The sequence below is a fragment of the Mizuhopecten yessoensis genome, unplaced genomic scaffold (genome assembly GCF_002113885.1).
Source record: "Mizuhopecten yessoensis strain PY_sf001 unplaced genomic scaffold, ASM211388v2 scaffold11125, whole genome shotgun sequence".
In the NCBI taxonomy this organism is placed as follows: Eukaryota; Metazoa; Mollusca; class Bivalvia; order Pectinida; family Pectinidae; genus Mizuhopecten; species Mizuhopecten yessoensis.
Genome location: NW_018408892.1, coordinates 714,763 through 734,329, shown reverse-complemented (window position 1 = coordinate 734,329; position 19,567 = coordinate 714,763). Strand labels below are relative to the sequence as shown.

Here is a 19,567-nt window from a genome sequence, read left to right as displayed (position 1 = left end):
ATGGCCCAGCAATACGACCATTAGGACTATACCGGATCACGCGAAAGTCTCAATGGCCCAGCAATACGACAATTAGGACTATACAGGATTACGCTAACGTCTCAATGGCCTAGCAATACGACCATTAGGACTATACAGGATCACGCGAAAGACTCAATGGCCCAGCAATACGACCATTAGGACTATACAGGATCACGTGAACGTCTCAATGGCCCAGCAATACGACCATTAGGACTATACCGGATCACGCGAACGTCTCAATGGCCCAGCAATACGACAATTAGGACTATACAGGATTACGCGAAAGTCTCCATGGCCCAGCAATACGACCATTAGGACTATACCGGATCACGCGAAAGTCTCCATGGCCCAGCAATACGACAATTAGGACTATACAGGATTACGCTAACGTCTCAATGGCCTAGCAATACGACCATTAGGACTATACAGGATCACGTGAACGTCTCAATGGCCCAGCAATACGACCATTAGGACTATACAGGATCACGCGAAAGTCTCAATGGCCCGGCAATACGACAATTAGGACTATACAGGATCACACGGAAGTCTTAATGGCCCAGCAATTCGACCATTAGGACTATACCGGATCACGCGAAAGTCTCCATGGCCCAGCAATACGACAAATAGGACTATACAGGATTACGCGAACGTCTCAATGGCCCAGCAATACGACCATTAGGACTATACCGGATCACGCGCAAGTCTCCATGGCCCAGCAATACGACAATTAGAACTATACAGGATTACGCGAACGTCTCAATGGCCAAGCAATACGACCATTAGGACTATACAGGATCACGCGAAAGTCTCATTGGCCCAGCAATACGACAATTAGGACTATATGGGATCACACGGAAGTCTTAATGGCCCAGCAATACGACCATTAGGACTATACCGGATCACGCGAAAGTCTCCATGGCCCAGCAATACGACAATTAGAACTATACAGGATTACGCGAACGTCTCAATGGCCCAGCAATAAGACCATTAGGACTATACAGGATCACGCGAAAGACTCATTGGCCCAGCAATACGACAATTAGGACTATACAGGATCACACGGAAGTCTTAATGGCCCATCAATCGACAGGGAAAAACAAAAAACGACCGACGGGCTGGGAAAATATATATATGGATATACAGTGTATAAAGATTAAGGAAAAAGGTTAAAACGGAAACAATGTTTAGGGTTGTTGGTTGAACAGTTTACGGGGAAAAGTGGTCATTCGATTTAAGCACAGGCTCTTGCAGTTATATAAGTCACGAAACCTTTAATGTAACCGATCTCAAGGTCATTATTACAGGGCATGGATATGTTTTTCTTATAAAAGTTTATCAATTAAATAATAACAAATTATTGTGATTCATAGTACACGTGATTAGAAAATGTTTTGTTAATTTATGTATCATAATCAATTTTTGATCGGTGATCGGATTTTTATATCATAAATCACGTCCCGCTGTTCTGTACTTTATCACATTTGTCTATAAGCTGTCAATATATCAATGACGTTCTAAAGCCATTTCTTCATCAGCTGCACCATATTCAGGACATGTCTAAACGTCACGTACGTATATACGGTATCTATTACTCCTAAGATACTGTTCGTGTTTCTTTGCGGTTCTTAATTGGTTCATTGCCTTCAACAGAAAATTGCAATTTTCTTGACACAAACGTTATTTCTAAAATCATATATCCATGACAACAACACCATAGTCCCAAGTCTCGTTCGGTGGCCACGCTACATGACACTATTATTTGATTAGTGTTGCTGATGATACCACCGATATTTGTCGCTATGTGAGATGTCTGTGATGTTACTGATGCTGAGATGCTTTGTATAGACGCACGAGATTGCTGATGGATTAAAAGGACGTGTAATTGCTCTGATGTTGCGGTCAGGCAATGATAGTGACGTGTTGTGGCAGCCATAATTCAAACATGATGTCTCTGTGTGTGCCGCATTTCAGCATGGAGGAATAAAAGGTAGGTGTACTGTAGAACATTATTGATTTACTCTTTTTTTTTCATTTTTAAAGTATTTAGACAATGAAACGTTTACAATACAGACTGAATCATAATCAAAACAAATTTAAATCCATGCTCTTGTCAGAAATTGTTCAAACCGTATTGAGGTGACAGCAGTGGTCCTATAGTCAGAATAAAATCTGTGTATCTGTGTAAATACAAAATAAATCGTTTTTAAAAAATCTCTACTCATATCATACTTCATAGATTTTAATCATTGAAGAACTGAACATACAATATATAAAATAAGCCTTTTTTATATTTAATGCTTCATATTTTATATTGTAGATTTAAAATCATATAAGGGTTCAATGAATGATTGGCAGGTTTTGCTGTGAACAAAAATAGCATTGACGTCTTCAGATGTTAGATATGATGAGAAATCGTGTTCTTTACTTAAGTGGATAGATTGTAAAATGATAAAAATAGTGTTCATGACTTAAGAGGTTAGAATGTATATGATAAAAAGTCGTGTTCTTTACTTAAGAGGTTAGATGGTAAAATGTTTAAAATCATGTTCATGACTTAAGATGAAAAATGGTGAAATGGTAAAAATCGTGTATATGACTTTAGAGGTTAGATGGTAAAATGAAGAAAAAAGAGTTCATGACTTAAGAGATTAGATGGTAAAATGGTGAAAATAGAGTTTATGGCTTAAGATGTTAGATGGTAAAATGATGAAAATAGTGTTCATGACTTAAGAGGTTAGATGGTAAAATGATGAAAATAGTGTTCATGACTTAAGAGGTTAGATGGTACAATGATGAAAATAGTGTTCATGACTTAAGATGTTAGATGGTAAAATGAAGAAAATAGTGTTCATGACTTAAGAGATTAGATTGTAAAATGGTGAAAATAGAGTTCATGGCTTAAGATGTTAGATGGTAAAATGATGAAAATAGTGTTCATGACTTAAGAGGTTAGATGGTAAAATGATGAAAATAGTGTTCATGAATTAAGAGGTAATATGGTAAAATGAAGAAAATAGTTTCATGACTTAAGAGGTTAGATGGTACAATGATGAAAATAGTGTTTATGACTTAAGAGATTAGATGGTACAATGATGAAAATAGTGTTCATGACTTAAGAGGTTAGATGGTAAAATGAAGAAAATAGAGTTCATGACTTAAGATGTTAGATGGTAAACTGATGAAAATAGAGTTAATGACTTAAGATATTAGATGGTAAAATGAAGAAAAAAGTGTTCATGACTTAAGAGGTTAGATGGTACAATGATGAAAATAGTGTTCATGACTTAAGAGGTTAGATGGTAAAATGGTGAAAATAGAGTTCATGGCTTAAGATGTTAGATGGTAAAATGATGAAAATAGTGTTCATGACTTAAGAGGTTAGATGGTAAAATGATGAAAATAGTGTTCATGAATTAAAAGGTTATATGGTAAAATGAAGAAAATAGAGTTCATGACGTAAGATGTTAGATGGTAAAATGATGAAAATAGTGTTCATGGCTTAAGAGGTTAGATGGTAAAATGATGAAAATAGAGTTCATGAATTTAGAGGTTAGATGGTAAAATGATGAAAATAGTGTTCATGACTTAAGAGGTTAGATGGTAAAATGAAGAAAATAGAGTTCATGACTGAAGAGGTTAGATGGTAAAATGATTAAAATCATGTTCATGACTTAAGAGGTTAGATGGTAAAATGATGAAAATATTGTTCATGACTTAAGAGGTTAGATGGTAAAATGAAGAAAATAGAGTTTATGACTTAAGAAGTTAGATGGTAAAATGATTAAAATCATGTTCATGACTTAAGAGGTTAGATGGTAAAATGAAGATAATAAAGTTCATGACTTTGGATGTTAGATGGTAAACTGATGAAAATAGTGTTAATGACTTAAGAGGTTAGATGGTAAAATGAAGAAAATAGAGTTCATGAATATAGAGGTTAGATGGTAAAATGATGAAAATAGTGTTCATGACTTAAGAGGGTTATATGGTAAAATGAAGAAAATAGAGTTCATGATTTAAGAGGTTAGGTACTTACAACTGATACAAAAGCTTGTCTTATATATATATATTTATATTTTTTCAATACAGTGACAATAATAATGGATCAGTAATTCATTCAGATCATATAATAACCTATTTGTCACCAATTATCTTTCATATCACCACTCATACCATACAAATTATGCAAAACGAAATTTGTATCACTAAAGACTGCATAGGGATAGGTATTATTTCATTTACTAGCACTCTGTATTGCTCTAAGGAAGAAAGAGGGATAAAAGGAGAGAAAGAGAAGCTGGTAAGAAAACAAAGAAGAGAAAGAAGAAAAGATAAAGACAGATATCAGACAAGCATGTCAGGCAAGGAATTCAAAACAGAGCTAGATACTAATTAAAGTTAAGTAACAGAATTGTTACTGAATAATTAAGATATCAACCTAAATCATGTCAGATTTTAGGCGAAATCAACTAATTTCATCCATTTCTTCCATTCATTTAGAAAAAATTGTAGACCAGGATAACTTTTACCATATGAAATACATTTTGAACCACACAGTTTTCTTTTATTACATTAGCTATAGCCATAACAGAGAGAGTACCATGTATAGTTCTGGTTCTGTAGATATAAAATTTGATTAGAAGAAGAACTTCATTATCAATGCATTGTAAATGCCTGTGTTATTTACCAAACCAAATAACAATGTTTCTTTATTTATAGGTAATGTAATTGTTAGTGCATTTAACAACCTTTCAAAAAAAGACGGAAAATTCTGACCCTCATCCCATTACCAGAACATATGCACGATTGTCTCCCTTTCTCGATTACAGAAATTACAATTAGGATTGTTTGATAAGCATATTTTATGTGCATAAGAGTTAGTTGTTAGAAATATAGTGGTTAACCTTTAATTGAAGCCAATGTAGTTTAGAATTTTGAGTTGATCAAAAAGGAATACTTTATTTTTTTTCCATTTCTGTTTGGGTTTTTTATAAGAAGAATACGAAATGGTTTTACCCCTTAATTCCATCAATAGAGTTTCTAAAAATAATTGGTCATTGATAACAAATTCTAAATCACCATTTCGAGATTTTTTTTACATAATTAGGTTGGTATACAAGGAGGCAGTATTGCAGTTTAATGTTTGTAATTGTATTACCAATAAGATTAAAATAATCCTGGTAATGTAATAAGGAATTGTTGAATTTTCACAGCCCCTTCCCTTTTTTAAATCTTATAATTTTATCATAAACACAAGTTTCTGTTTATACTTGAGCTGCAGTGTAAAATCAAGATTCTCCTTTCTTCCTTTTTCTGTGGACTTTCTCCTTTTTGCTTTGCTATTTTTTTTCTTCTTATCTACTCTCTCTCTCTCTCTCTCTCTCTCTCTCTCTCTCTCATAAAGACAATACATGTGTGCACGTGTATCATTACATGTACTGGCGCCAAGTATATCAACTGATGTAAATAAGAGTATATATGAGTCGTGTGATGTATGAATATATAATATGAAATGTTTGATTGTAACTATACCAGGTTTTGCGGAAAAATCTTGAATTAAAAGAAAATTACAAAACCAAATAATAAACTGAATGATAGTTATTGCAAAGTCTATCAATATAAACAAAACATAGCAAAAAATACTGTTCTGACAGGTATATTGTTTTCGCACACATTCCAAAACCAAATACTACAAAAAAAAAGTTATTGAAGTGTAGATATCGAACAACAGATTTAAGAGGAATTTCACATGGACAGGTTTCTTTAGTGGTAAATGTGTTTATATTGTCATAAGAAGGCAGAGTTATTCACACCTTTAAAACAAGAACGTACTCAGAACATTTAAAATAATTACCTCATCTGTTAGACAATGTAAAAACAAATTAAATCACTTTGCATTCAGATTGACTATTAGATGCTGTTTATCTTAACTTCAATTTTCTATTGAAATAATTAAGTTACCCACAAATTGGCATTGGTGGACAATTTTAGTTTGATAAATATAGAACATATGTGGGGCAAACAAAACAGATACGTAAACAATCTCTTATTTAGTGTTATGGCTGTAGAATAATGAAAATATGAATTTGAATATTGAAATATATGTAATCGGTTAGATATTTCGTAAAGAAATGTGTTTCTCAAAACACTGACTGGATAGTGGGACAACTGGGATAATGGTAGCTATACGCACGGGGCTTGATCGTTATATTTACAGATTATCACATTGAGGGTTTATTTGTGAGAACAATATTTTCATCGCAAGCACGGGGAGGCCACCACATGTTACCCTTAAAACTATGTATTTTTTTTTAAAACAATATCATCGTCATTGGCTTCTCATATGTACATTTACGCTTGTTACTTTCACATTTTTTTTTATTACTTTATGATGATCACTAAATGACGGACTATTTTCCTAGTTTTTTGTGGATACTATTTGCGGTTCAGGACGTCACCTGGCGAGAGCATGCCGTTTTTTTCTCGAAAAAACAATACATTCCCAATTGAAAAGATACATTCTCAAGTTTTTCTCAAATTGATCGCTACGTCCTCTTGAGCATTCCCATGCTTAAAACGCACGATAATGAATTTATCATGCTACCGGTTGGTGATATTAAGTAGTGTATAGACGATTTCCTATATTCTGTATAAGAATGTTGGTGTTATCTCCCCTTACAACTCTCTACGAGTAACTGCTCTAAGGATGACCAGAAATCAATATGAATTGATTGACCGTTTTGATAATTCCTATAGTATACATGACCAATTTCTATATGTAGCTATTTTTCTGTTGCAGCACAACGCAACTAATATCAACAATAAATTCAATGGATATGGATGTTGAATTGTGATATTACAGGTGGAATTAGAGAAGTCGAGGATGGGATGTGCAACTTCTATGACAGCAGCAAACCGATCAGTTGTTTCAACGACAGAGTCAAAACTTTTGACAAATAAACAGCGATATATCATCAAAAAAACATGGAAAGTGATGTGTTCCAATATCACTGGACACGGCATAAAGGTTTTTCTCCGCATATTTCAACTCCATCCGCACGTCAAACAATTGTTTCCTTGTAGAGACGTTGAAGGGGAAGACCTCTTACGTGATTCCAACTTCAAGGGACATGCCTCAAGATTTATGCAGGCTGTCGGAGCGGCAGTCGAAAACATTGATGACATAGAAGCAGCACTCACGCCATTACTAACTGGCCTTGGAAAGCAGCATATACAGTTTACAGGTTTTAAGAACGAATATTTCGACGCATTTACAGAGGCCATGATGTATGCATGGCATGAGGAATTGAAAGGACAGTTTTCCGGTGAAACAAGCCTGGCATGGGCGACAGTATTTGAATTCATAATGCACAAACTGAAGGAAGGACACGCGGCGGCATTAGCTAACAGCGATAAGGTTCAACAGAATTTAGAATCCAATGATCAGATTGCATCGAAGTGAAAAGTTATTATTACCGTGTTATTGCCAGCATGTTTGAAGAACATTTGATGGTGAAAGCAACACATGTTGTTTTTGCAACATTCTGTCGGTACGTTTTTTGACAGTTTGAAGTTTAAGTTGTCAAATCAGGACAACCTGTTTTTGTGTGACAATTTACAATTTTAACTCATAAAATCTTCCAAACTTCCCGTGTTGGACTTTTAGAAATCGTTATGTATACACCAGTCTAGCTGGACACGTTTTACAAATTACGACGACTTAAACATGTCGTCAATTCATGTCAAATGATAAATGAAACATATTCTTTGTTGTTTTATTTTAGTTGTAGGTACGATGTTAATCGGTAGATTGTTGTTAACCTAGTTTTGATGGGTGCCATATGTGGCAAGGAAACGCTTAACATTTTGAGGCACTTCATTTTAAGCTAGTATTTTGCAGGTAATGTCTTTGTTTTTGTTTTTTGTAAAACAAGGAATCTTCGTCAAAAATCATTTCTTTTATTTACAGAGAGAACAATACAAAAAGTAATGTATACATAAGATATAAAAAAAATCGTGCAGAACTAACTTTGGCCGTTTTTCATTATTTCAGTCTAATGTTGTCCCTGGAAAGAAAACAATAATACCATTATATATTTCATTTCAAATTTCAGATCTTACAATGCATGCTTTTATTAGAATAAAAAATCACACGTGTCCTGAAATAAAAATGAAGTGTTTAAGAAAGTATACCTGAGCAAAGCAATATAAATTAGTAACGCTATTTTACGACAACAGTAATTATAAAGTAATTACTTTTTCACCTGGAATGCTTTTTGTTTCGTTCCCTCAGCATTTTTATAGAAAGTATGACAGAGTAATGTCAGGATGCAAGTATACATCGGGATAAATACAGTACTGTAAATATCGACACTTTCGCGGATCAGAATGTTACCTATGTAAAACAATTTTTTATCGACAATGCTTCTGAAATTTTCCTTTCATAACATATAAAAGTTGAAATAGGGCAAAATATTGAGACTGTGACTAATTCAGCTTTTCCTGAATTACGTCGTGTACTTACATGACAGCCACATTCATTACAGACATCACAGACACCAGAGTTCTTCAGCACTGTGGACTGGTAGAACTTCGTCACTTGGTTACCTATTTTGTAAAAGAAATAAAGCATTTAAATACGTTAAATCCTATCTAGCGGGATGTATGTTTAGAGGAAATGTCGACTTGACAGTTCCTACTAGTATATTCTTGACCCTTTATGGTTTAAATCATTGTAGGACAAGTTTCAGACTAAATCCTCGCAAAATATGAATACCTACTCATCCCATGTAAATCGCACGTAATTTGATCATGCCAAATGCTATGCTGTATACATGTTTGCTTTATTTTTTTTGATGGCATAGCTATTTTTGAAGCTGAATATATATATAAAAAAAACACAAGACAGTGAATATCTAATGAATTAGTACTTTGCGACAGTCGGTCTTGTAGGTTTTTACATAATATTAATATTGTTCAGATATAGTTTAACAACTAATAAATGAACAGTATTAATTATCTTTTCCTGTGGATAACTTACTCCGAAAAACGTACTCGCGAAAATAAAATAATTGAAATATTTCTGCAGAATTGTCTACTGTATATTGAGAGTATGTAAATATATTCAACAAGATTTATCTTACTTGGCTCATAGTAGTCATAGACTCTGATAGGAGCCGGCTGCGACTTGGCAACTTTGTCCGTCCTGAAGGCGTCCATAGTTACACACAGGGGAGTCGTGGTAATCTAGATAAAGTGAATTCGGATTACAGATTAGACATTAATGACTGTATATATAAGTAATATAAAAATTTAATAAAGCTCTGACACTTTACCGAAATGACTAAGGATTTCGTCGCAAAAAATTGGCCGTTTCGGTCAAAGGGTAAATACGATCCTGTCGACAAAAACGAGGTTGACGAGTTTCGAATCGATCTCTTCGATATACCCACACAGAAACACGCCAAACACTAGCTGATGGATGACTTTCTACTAATTTTTAATCTACACTGTCTGTATCATTTAAAAGCAAATTATGCTTTATGAATAAATATATATATATAAATTTGTGCCGTCAAAAGACACGGAGCATTAGCAAATACAGACCTCAGACTATAGATAATGCTTCCAGTTCATCAATACATATGTATGACTTATGTTTCTTTCTGTGATAGAGATAGAGTGAAACTATTATGTTATACGGACAAGAAACTGATTTTTTTCACAAGTTAATGTTTTTTTATTTGGCTGTGAGAAGTGACTCATGGCAAAGGCATCGTATGCTGTTAAGACACTGTACATTAATTTGAGGTCATTTCATCATTTTAAGGGATTGTGTTGACGTCGATAAAATTATCTCGGGAAAAATGCTGGTAAAATGGTGCTTTTCAGATAGTCATTTTTCAGCAAGAATTTGGTCTAGAGCAAAATATAGATAATTGTTCTTTAGTTAAGATTTCGTCGTCGCAATCAATGAATGATTAACAACAATCGGAAGAGTCATGGGAAGAAGTTCTTTAAATTAAATGAAAAAGCTATCATTCTTATTATTTTTTGAAAGCTATAACAGTTAACTATTCGTTGTTGTTATTAAACACGTTTAACGAAATATCTCATCTTAAGGCTAAAAGTGATACCAAGCTTATTAGAATAATATCAGAATCAAGACGGCATATCTTGAAACGAGCTTACGATGCATTCACTTGAAACGCAACATGATGTCGTCACAAAGATATTACCAAATGGTACCACTTGTTGTGGAAGACACTTGAGTTTTCGAAATCGTTACTTGTGGTGATCATTCGTTAATAGCAGTTTAATATCCTAGTTCTAATGATACTTATTGATCAGCATATTGTACCACCAGTCAATGTTTGCTGATATAAGTTACTTTTTTGAGGGTTAAATAAAAATCTACCAATGTCTGCTGTTTAATTGTTGTGGATAAAAAAATCTTTCTACTTCGTTTACATTTAAATTTTCCAGTATAGATATTTAAAGTAACGTTTTGCAATAACAAGAAAACCGTATTCTTTGATCCATGACCAAAAGGACCATAGAAATACAAAAGATGAAACATGTTAATGCATTATTGAAGATAAGTCTATGCTTGGTTAAATGTTCATACCTCGTCAAAGTACAAAATGACCTTGCGATTCTCTGTCTCAGTCTTCTTCAGGGTGGCAATTTTCCCTATGCTTTCAACATCAGGGGCGAAACCGGTCGGCACTCCAACTTCCTGCACGGCCATTCCACTGGCTCCAGTTTTCAGCCACCTGTAATCCCAATTAATCGAAGCTTTAAGTACGATGGCATTGCTGGCAATAAATACATGGACTGATAAACATGCATACACATTTTCAGAAGGGTTTTTCTTGTTGTGCATATAAGAAAAAAAATGCTTTTTCGTATTTGTTAAAAAAGAGACTAACATTACTTTATACAATACATGAATTTAAATTCAATTGAAAAAAAACCACTTCTTACTTTGTACAGGATCGGACTTTTAGGGAGTTGATTGTTTCTTCGATAATCGTAACATCAACTTCAAATGATGGCTGTTCGACCTCTTGCTCAACATTAAAGAATACAGATACCTGTAACAAAATATAACTGCATGTTACGTGGGTAAGTTATTTAAATGATTTATTAATTTCAGGATTTTTAAAATGGTACACTGATATTTCATGCATAATCGTGGTATTATTATCGTTACTTGTATTTTGATGAAACAAAGCAGCAAACCTCGACTAGGCCCATTCCACTTCCGGTTCCTGTAACAGTCACGTGGCTTGGTATGGATGGGAGCTGAACAGAAATTAATTTGCAAACTGATAAAATATATGGACTACCAAATCGTAAAGCACAGTGTTGAATGGAATACAAATCTCTAGTGACAACAGTCACCAGTTTGAAAGATGTTATAAAACATACAATCTAATGTTTCGACTTACTGTCTAGCGGAAATGCTACTTTCTCATAACGAATTATATATTCAATGTACATTCTTTAGTGAAAAGGTGAAAAGCCTCTCTTTTATCTGGAAGAGGTAAATAATAGTGCACAGTGGCAACGTTATTAAGCAATTTGATAGAATATAAAAATTACTTGTTCAAACTCTAGTAGCAAAGCTCCAAATTTAAACGAGTTTCAGTACTATCTCTACTAAACATTTTCAAGTATTTTGGTGAGTTTAAAATAATAAATTCAAGTAAATATCTAATGTATTATCACCAGTATAAAATCTACTTACTTCCAATGATTGAAGTACCAATGCATTCTGTCTGGTGACGTTAAACTTGTGAGTAGTTTGTCCAGCTGTGATTCCGATTTGCATGTTGAAGTGTTCAGAATATCCGATACGAGCGAACTCGGACAAGGACTGTAGTGCTAATACGGTATCCTGGAACCAATATAAAGATGATTTTTCCAACAGTGCAATTAAAATATAAAACATTATATATGTTAAACTTTGGATGAGGTATATAATATATATATGTATATGGAATTTGAGGAAGATTCCTCCTCTTTTTTTCACTTTTGATTTTAAACCTCCCTGAACCAACACAAAAAATGCATGAATATAAATAAATCTATTATGCTTGGTGACATCGCTCAGTTGCAATTTCAATGCCAAAGCTTTCACTACAATCTTATCAACGCGACATTTATTATCTGAACTGTAATATCTATTTGGAGGTAACAAACACATTTTAAATTTTCCTAATGACGTTTATCCTTTTTCATACGTTTGTTTAATCGTAAATCTGTACTGACCTGAGTTGAAGAAAAGCCTCCATTGGGATTCCTCTGCTTTGTGATCCATTTCATGAAAGGAAGCCCTTCAGTAAACTGACCGTTGTGAGCAAACACCATTAGGCCATATGACGTCATCTCAATATCCACTGGCTTGGATTGCTGATGGGGTGGGGACCAGTAGTGGCCGGTTGAGGATGAGGCTGATTCTGGTTCATGCCAGTGGGTCATACCGTCTGTAAAGAAACAAAACCGTGAAATAAACGATATGATGATACAAAGACAACATCAAGGAAAATGTTCCAATATTATAAAAAGTATTTTTCGACCATTATAACAATTATAAAGGGTGAGAAAGGGAACAGCACAAAGCATCCCAATGTTTGTTTACAATTAACATTATTTTATATATGATATCTTAAAAAGTTTGGTAGTTTTCAATGAAATGTCATTCAAATTGTTGACAGATATGATGATATGATAGGATGTCATATGACTATGAAACACTCTATACGCTTTATATAGTATTGCCACACGGAATTGTCATCATAGGGACACAGAAGCAGTAAAGATACGAATGATAATGTTGCAATGTATTCAGTGGATTGATGTGTGTTTCTTCAATATCTTTGCTAAAAGGATAAAGAAGATTAACCTGATTACGTGGAGGGAGAGGGCATATAAGTCGGCAAGTAGAGAGGTGGCACATTCGACGCCTCACAAAAACGAAACACGTAGTTCGCCTTACACAGAGAAGGCGAATCAGTTGTGTCATAGTTTTCCAATAACCTTCTTGGTAATTAACGTTTCTACACTCCCTCACCTTTTTAGGAACAAAGTAAGTCTATATAAAACAATTATGCAACAAGCAATGCCCAACCACTGACCTCACTATTATCTAAGAAGGAATCGCAAACCTTTAGTAACTGCTGTGGCCATGAGTTTATGGAAGGTTGTTGCGGAGGAATGACTTCTTGCTAAAGTCAATGCGTAGCTGCAAATGGATAGGCCGTAGGGGTCTGTCATGGCGGATACCTCTCCCTCCAGGTATGTCTGGGCTTTATTGGCTGCTGATTGTATCCTCAGGTGCACACCCTGTAGATTTAAAAATATCACTGTTGCTTAAAAATGATTTGATATAGCATTACAAGTACTTGCTTATAATACAATATACAATAACATAACACATATTATAGTCATGAATATCTAGGTGCTTGTTATATATTCGGTTAGAGGCAATGTCCTTTAATGCGTTTTAGAACATGTCATTCAGCATTACAAGGCAGAATTGAAAACACCATAGGTTTGATCTTCAACAATTACTTATTTCCACATGTGTGTAAGACGATGACCTGATGTATAACTTACTCCTTGCAGGTCACTGTTTTCCAGTAAGGCGATAAGGACGAAGGCGGTCAAAGAAGCACCGGAGGCAGATCCACCCTAAATCAGAAAACAGATCAGACGCTTTAACATTAAGATGCATGGTCATTTGAGAACAAACATGTATAACATATTCACGTTAAAAGCAAGGAAAGACGGTCACATAAATTACATTGCTTACTATTCTTGTTTTACTAATTTATTAAGTCAATGTACCCTGTAGCAGCCTTAGCATTCTGTTATTTTTATCCTACAGTGATGTGTGTTACTGGCATAGATATCAGAGGCATACTAGGGTATACAAGAAACCAGGTACAATGAGATATAAAGTAACCAAGATATCTAATAATACCTTCAAAAATAAAGTTCAAGGATCATGAGAGAGAATCCTCATGTTATATAACGTCAATCGTCCTTCTCGTTTGATAATAGTTAAATTCATTTTGCACACTAAAATATTAGTTTCTTAACTTATTTTACACATGAACTCCCTCATTTGCATAATAACATCAACATTACCTGCATGTTCTTATGAATGATACGACCAGGTTCTGGGAAGGAACCATTTGCTGCCTGGCGGTTTATCATCCAATCAATAGCTCCGGTTAGAGTTTCATCATCGATAAAGACATGACGTTTCGCCTGGTGGAATGACTTCGCAACAAAAGCCGTTAGCCACATGCTACCCGATGGGTCCCTGTCTCCGAAAGCACTGAATGATCCATCCTTGTGCTGGAAAGTTAGTTCTCTTTGGTATCCTGTAAAAATCACATTTATTGTACATTATACAGACTGACACATTCAAAAGTAACAAACCGGAACATAACTGGCCATGTCTTATTCAGATGTAATGAATAAATTGCAATGTATCATTGCTATATTATTTGACCGATATAATTCATTCAAGTTATATTACGCATGTATGTTTTAGAAATAGAAACACGTTTCTTGTATTTGAAATTTTGAACATGGCAGAATGATATTTTATTATCTTCATATAAAGTATTGTTGACTGTTTATACATTTCGGCTTAAGATTTTCTTACCAAATACTAATCATCCATGATATTTTTAATTAAATTCATTCATCAAAATCTTTCGCATTATATATTAAGAAATGTCAAAAACATAACTAGACAAAATACCTATATAGTTTTAAATTTGATTTGTTATTTCAATATAATTATTGATAAACACAGAGGTTTTTCTAAAGAAAAAAAGTGCAATATTTTGTAAAAAAAGAATCCATTACACACATACTTTTACCTTAAGAGTATAAAAAGTAATGCATTAATACTATAAATTACTCATTTTTCGTATGACACTTACTTTTGCTTAAACCACGTACAATTTCGATCGCGGTTTCAAGAGCGACGCGATTTCTTTTCTCAGTAAATTAAAGGAGCTATGACTTTGCGTAGTAAAACAAAATCTCATGTAAAAAGTACGGAATGGTGAGTTTTCGAAATGAAGTATAGGGGTTATACATAAAGTTTACAGTTTTTATCGAAGTTAAACAAATGAAGCATATGAGCATACCTTTCTCCATAAAGTTGATCGCTTTCTCCTCGACACTTGATGTCAACTGGTGGGTATCGGTGAGATAGTTAGTTACAAACACATCAGGTGCGAAACCTAACATCGTCTGTTCTCCACATCCGGTTGGCATGCGCAAAAGTTTGTCTAGCCCATTGACCGTTGGTCCCATTAAGTCACCTACAAAAAGAAAATGAATAAGTTGTTAAAAATCTTTATTTTTTATTCCATTTAATTATTTTTCACGCAGGGAAGGTCTGCAAAAATCTTCAAAATCGATTTGATATTTCCGGAATCATACAAAACAGGCATAAACACGAATCAAGGAAATAGTCTTTCGTAAAAATATTAATCTATGTGATACAATACGTTATCATATGCTGCGTTGACAATATCGTTTAACATTCACAGCTTTTTTACGATGCTTTCATTCATTTAAATCAACTTCTTGAAAAAATATTACAGAAGAAAACATACCGATAGCCGAAACACGCACTCGCTGTGATCCGGCGACGACCCCAGCAGGTAATGTGACATCAACTGTCTCCGCGAAGTTGGTGTTGTGTTTCAGGTCAACAAGCATCGGTATATTGTACTCTTTCGGGACACCTTCAGCCTTATCGTGAAACAGGTTACATGATTCTTAGTTACTGTAATTCCTTAAAAAAACTTTCTCGCTGAATTACAAACGGTATCTAACGTCCCATCGACCGAAAAACCCACTACGTTAGTAAGGATACTTATATATCAGATTTTGATATTTTACTTATACTGATACTTTTAAATAATACTGATACGGTAATATAAAAAAATCTACATGAGCAGTAGCAAATTCCAGAATTTATCTATTTTACGTATATTTATTTCATTGCTGATAATCGATCACTTCACGGAGGGCCGTCTCAAGATCAATAACCCTGTTTTGTACGAGCGCAAAAAAATATCACTTGCGACAGAATTAAGATATTCGTGCGAACAGGAGTACAATCCATTTAAATCTTCATTCTAGGACCTATTTCAAAACTCCGAACCATTAACAGGGTTGAGGTTTTTCTCTATCCATTTCTTTCAGAGGTCATTGTTGTTGTATGCCTCCACTATGAGTCGAACTAGGGACCTATGGCCTACTATTCTTACTCTCAACCGAGTGAGCTAAAGAGAAATTCTCCCTAGTTAGGTCGGTAGTATTTTACCAGGATGACATAATAACGCAATGTCTTTATTTAGGTTTGATAGTGGAACCCATGACTAGTGGAACCCGTGACTATTAGCTATTCAGAGTAAATAAGGTTTTCTCTGGTGTACGTACCCAAAATCAGTAAAGATAACGTCATGGAAAGTTTATTATATCATAATCTTGAATAAAATCATAAATGAATTTACTAGTGCTGTTACAAAGCGCTTACCATTACAAAACATGTATACATATATATTGAAAAGACAAAAGTCCCGTTTCAAAGTAAGCCTTATTATTATATATTAATGGTTTGGATTAAGTAGCGTTTGAAATCTTTCCAAGACATGTTCCTACCTGAACATAACACAGACCATGCTGCCTTTATACGGACACACTAAAATGATGAATCGAGTTCGAAAACAAGTAAACAATATCAGCAACTGTACCTCAATAAGGAGTTGTCGCCTAACAGCGTCGGCGGCCAACGTAGACTGGGCCTTCACGTTAATACTGACAGAACCAAGACCGGCAGGAACCACAGGGAAAAAAACAGATTTTGTTCCACCAGCTGTTACCTAGAGACACAATATCGAGATCTACAGTAAGTCGTGAAACAAGGGTTCGGTTGTATTTGATAGGTAAAATATGGTTAAAACGTACTTAAAACACACATAAATGCAATCAGTAGCATACTCTATGATGATATGATTCATATCGAATAACATCTTGTATATAAAAATTACATCCTTATGGAAATATTTGAATTAATTTTTGATAATGATAATGAATAGATATATCGTATACTGATTTTCAAACATTATCTATGATGTATTTTCATAATGGTTCAGTTATTTGCATTTCATGGTTTTAAATTTAAGAAATAAAATAATTGCCGAAAATAAATAATTAAACATTTCATCGTAGATAACAAAATCGAAACGGAAAAAATTGAAACGTTCTCAATATCTGCCATATATCTGAAAAATGAAATCATTCACTGTCTTAGTTCTGCAGCATGGTTTTTGATGGACAAATATGGGATGAACTGGGAACAATGAAATTTGATGATTTAAGATAGATTTAAAATTAGGAGACTAAATAGAACTTGCAACAATTATATAACTTCATAGAGAAAAAAAACCCCACAAAAATAGATCAGCTAGAATGTAATCCTACACAGGAATGTCAACAGTATGTTCAATACGATTTCTATCCGGTATAGCGAACACGAGAAAACTTTTTTTATTATGTGTTTGTTAGACAAAAAATAAACTACCCAAGATTTTTGAATGGAAGTTAATTATCTAGTTCATCAGATAAATGCATGCAATAATTTGCTATGCGTCTACCTGGTATTGGTTATTGTCTCGACAAAACAGCGTTAAGCTAAACAAAAAATGGGATCAATGAGAGAAAAAAGATGTTTAGGAAAATATATCACGCTAGCAGTTAGCCATAGGTCATCTGTTTAATCCTCCTGATTGGAATTTGTATGTAAAAGAAATCTATGACATATCGTTTTCGTCATTTGTCCAGTATGTATAAAAGTATGCCTCTAGATAGTTTTTGGTCCCAGCTAATGTGGTAAGATTTTGAAATGACTTGATTGTAAGCAAACATTAGAATTGAAAAGTATATGTATGTCCCAAAAACATTCTAGATTTGGATAAACAATGGCTTAATTGATGATAGTTAATTGTATTTTCTCTGTTGTTATATCTGTATAACTACTTACGTGTACAGTCTTTGTTGTTGTCTGGGCGATGTAGGACTCTGTGCCATGTGTATCGAATACGACATTTACCAGATCATCATTCTTTTCTAATGTGACAACGACCTGGTATGTTAGGAAAAACATTAAATAAAACACAAAGAAAGTTCAATCAAACATGTTACTTACGGTCAACGGTGTTCAAGAACGGACTGACATTACTAAAAAGACGTCATGTAAATACCACCCTTTATTTATTCTTTTATGTGCACATTGCGATGATTATCTGCTTGCTTAATATATAAAAGTGATTGTAAGCCTTTATTTTTGTTTTACAATTATAACTTATACTATTATCCATATGTAGTTTAGCGCTTTAGAGTAATTTTACAAATTATATTGGGCGCTATATAAATGCAGTATATTATTATTATTGGATTTTTAAACTTTCCGTCAGCGCCAACTCAAAATGATCAAAATGTAAACTGTTTAAGTCTACTCCTTCAGAACAAAACAAGATATTAAAATATTTTCATTTATATATTTTTCTCTTTGAAAACACATGAAAAGAAGAATGAACAAAAACTGTTGTATGTCGTTTTGAAATTGCCAACTCTTAATGATTTTGTTATTCTGTGTCATCTGACTCAGAAATATGATACGACGCTGAATATACGTACGTCCATATCCATAGTCATATAGTTGAATACATTGGCCTGCAGTACGAGTTGTTCTCCTCTCACAACTGAGTAAGGCAATGTCAGGCTGACAAAGAATGGTCTGAAGGCTTCAACCTGTAAGATCAAAAGAGGCTGTTGTAGTTATATAATAAACGTGATCATATAATTGCCATAAGTCTTAAGTCGTTGTCGATTTATTTTTATTTATCGCGAAAGACACCGAGTGTGTTAAAACTTCAAAATATCAAAAAGCAATATATTATACATACTGATTTAAGTTCAATATGAATACATGCAATAGCATCAAAATACAACTAAAACTTTGGAACGAGAGTAATATTTTCACAAAATGAATGCAATTATGATACAATATTGAAGAAAGCAGCCTTTCCAAAACGGATAAAAGTTCATTGTTCTTGATCAATTTATAAGTTCAAAACTATTGTTTACTATGCTAAGCGTGCCTTTGCGCTTGTTGGAGCGATTCCGAGACCACTGGTGGCGTGGACAGCAAAGGCACTGGCAACCCATGACGTAATCGTATCCGGGACTGTGGCAGCAATGGTCACGTGGCCGTCTGGTCTACGTTAGTTAACAAATCGAAATTGAATGTTGTAATGGATAATGTATGCTTTGTATGTTACGACCAATCAATATAAAACAGTTTTATAGTCTGTAATACAGGTATTCGATTTTATCATATTCTTTAAGCGTTCGGAAAAAATAAAAACAAAATATTTGAGACATTTTGTCTTTAAAATATATTTGACTGCACAAAAATAATCAGATTTACTATACTCAGTAT

General features: G+C 34.0%; 2 protein-coding genes across 2 annotated transcripts in view; one reads left to right on the top strand and one right to left on the bottom strand.

Annotated features, from left to right (window-relative positions):
• The first annotated feature begins 1,951 nt into the window (after window positions 1-1,951).
• LOC110466213 (neuroglobin-2-like) lies at window positions 1,952-7,562 on the top strand. The gene is made up of 2 exons (XM_021522591.1): window positions 1,952-2,008; window positions 6,821-7,562. Exon 2 carries the CDS (start codon window positions 6,905-6,907, stop codon window positions 7,481-7,483), a length of 579 nt encoding a protein of 192 aa, XP_021378266.1. The 5' UTR covers window positions 1,952-2,008; window positions 6,821-6,904; the 3' UTR covers window positions 7,484-7,562.
• Window positions 7,563-8,029: 467 nt separating this feature from the next.
• LOC110466236 (CD109 antigen-like) overlaps window positions 8,030-19,567 on the bottom strand; it is a 34,081-nt gene continuing 22,543 nt past the window's right edge. Inside the window, exons 20-36 of the mRNA XM_021522632.1 lie at window positions 19,227-19,344; window positions 18,763-18,876; window positions 18,107-18,208; window positions 16,818-16,946; window positions 15,672-15,810; window positions 15,198-15,374; window positions 14,179-14,417; window positions 13,645-13,719; window positions 13,194-13,371; window positions 12,298-12,512; window positions 11,774-11,923; window positions 11,266-11,328; window positions 11,008-11,117; window positions 10,649-10,796; window positions 9,165-9,267; window positions 8,546-8,628; window positions 8,030-8,087 (exon numbers count right to left, since the gene is read on the bottom strand). Coding sequence (XP_021378307.1) covers window positions 8,076-8,087; window positions 8,546-8,628; window positions 9,165-9,267; window positions 10,649-10,796; window positions 11,008-11,117; window positions 11,266-11,328; window positions 11,774-11,923; window positions 12,298-12,512; window positions 13,194-13,371; window positions 13,645-13,719; window positions 14,179-14,417; window positions 15,198-15,374; window positions 15,672-15,810; window positions 16,818-16,946; window positions 18,107-18,208; window positions 18,763-18,876; window positions 19,227-19,344 — 2,155 coding nt within the window. The 3' untranslated portion in view covers window positions 8,030-8,075. The remainder of the gene's footprint in view (window positions 8,088-8,545; window positions 8,629-9,164; window positions 9,268-10,648; window positions 10,797-11,007; window positions 11,118-11,265; window positions 11,329-11,773; window positions 11,924-12,297; window positions 12,513-13,193; window positions 13,372-13,644; window positions 13,720-14,178; window positions 14,418-15,197; window positions 15,375-15,671; window positions 15,811-16,817; window positions 16,947-18,106; window positions 18,209-18,762; window positions 18,877-19,226; window positions 19,345-19,567) is intronic.

What these genes read in the sequence shown, in the direction of transcription:
- LOC110466213 (XM_021522591.1), top strand. Translation starts at nt 6,905, where the DNA reads ATGGGATGTGCAACTTCTATGACAGCAGCAAACCGATCAGTTGTTTCA.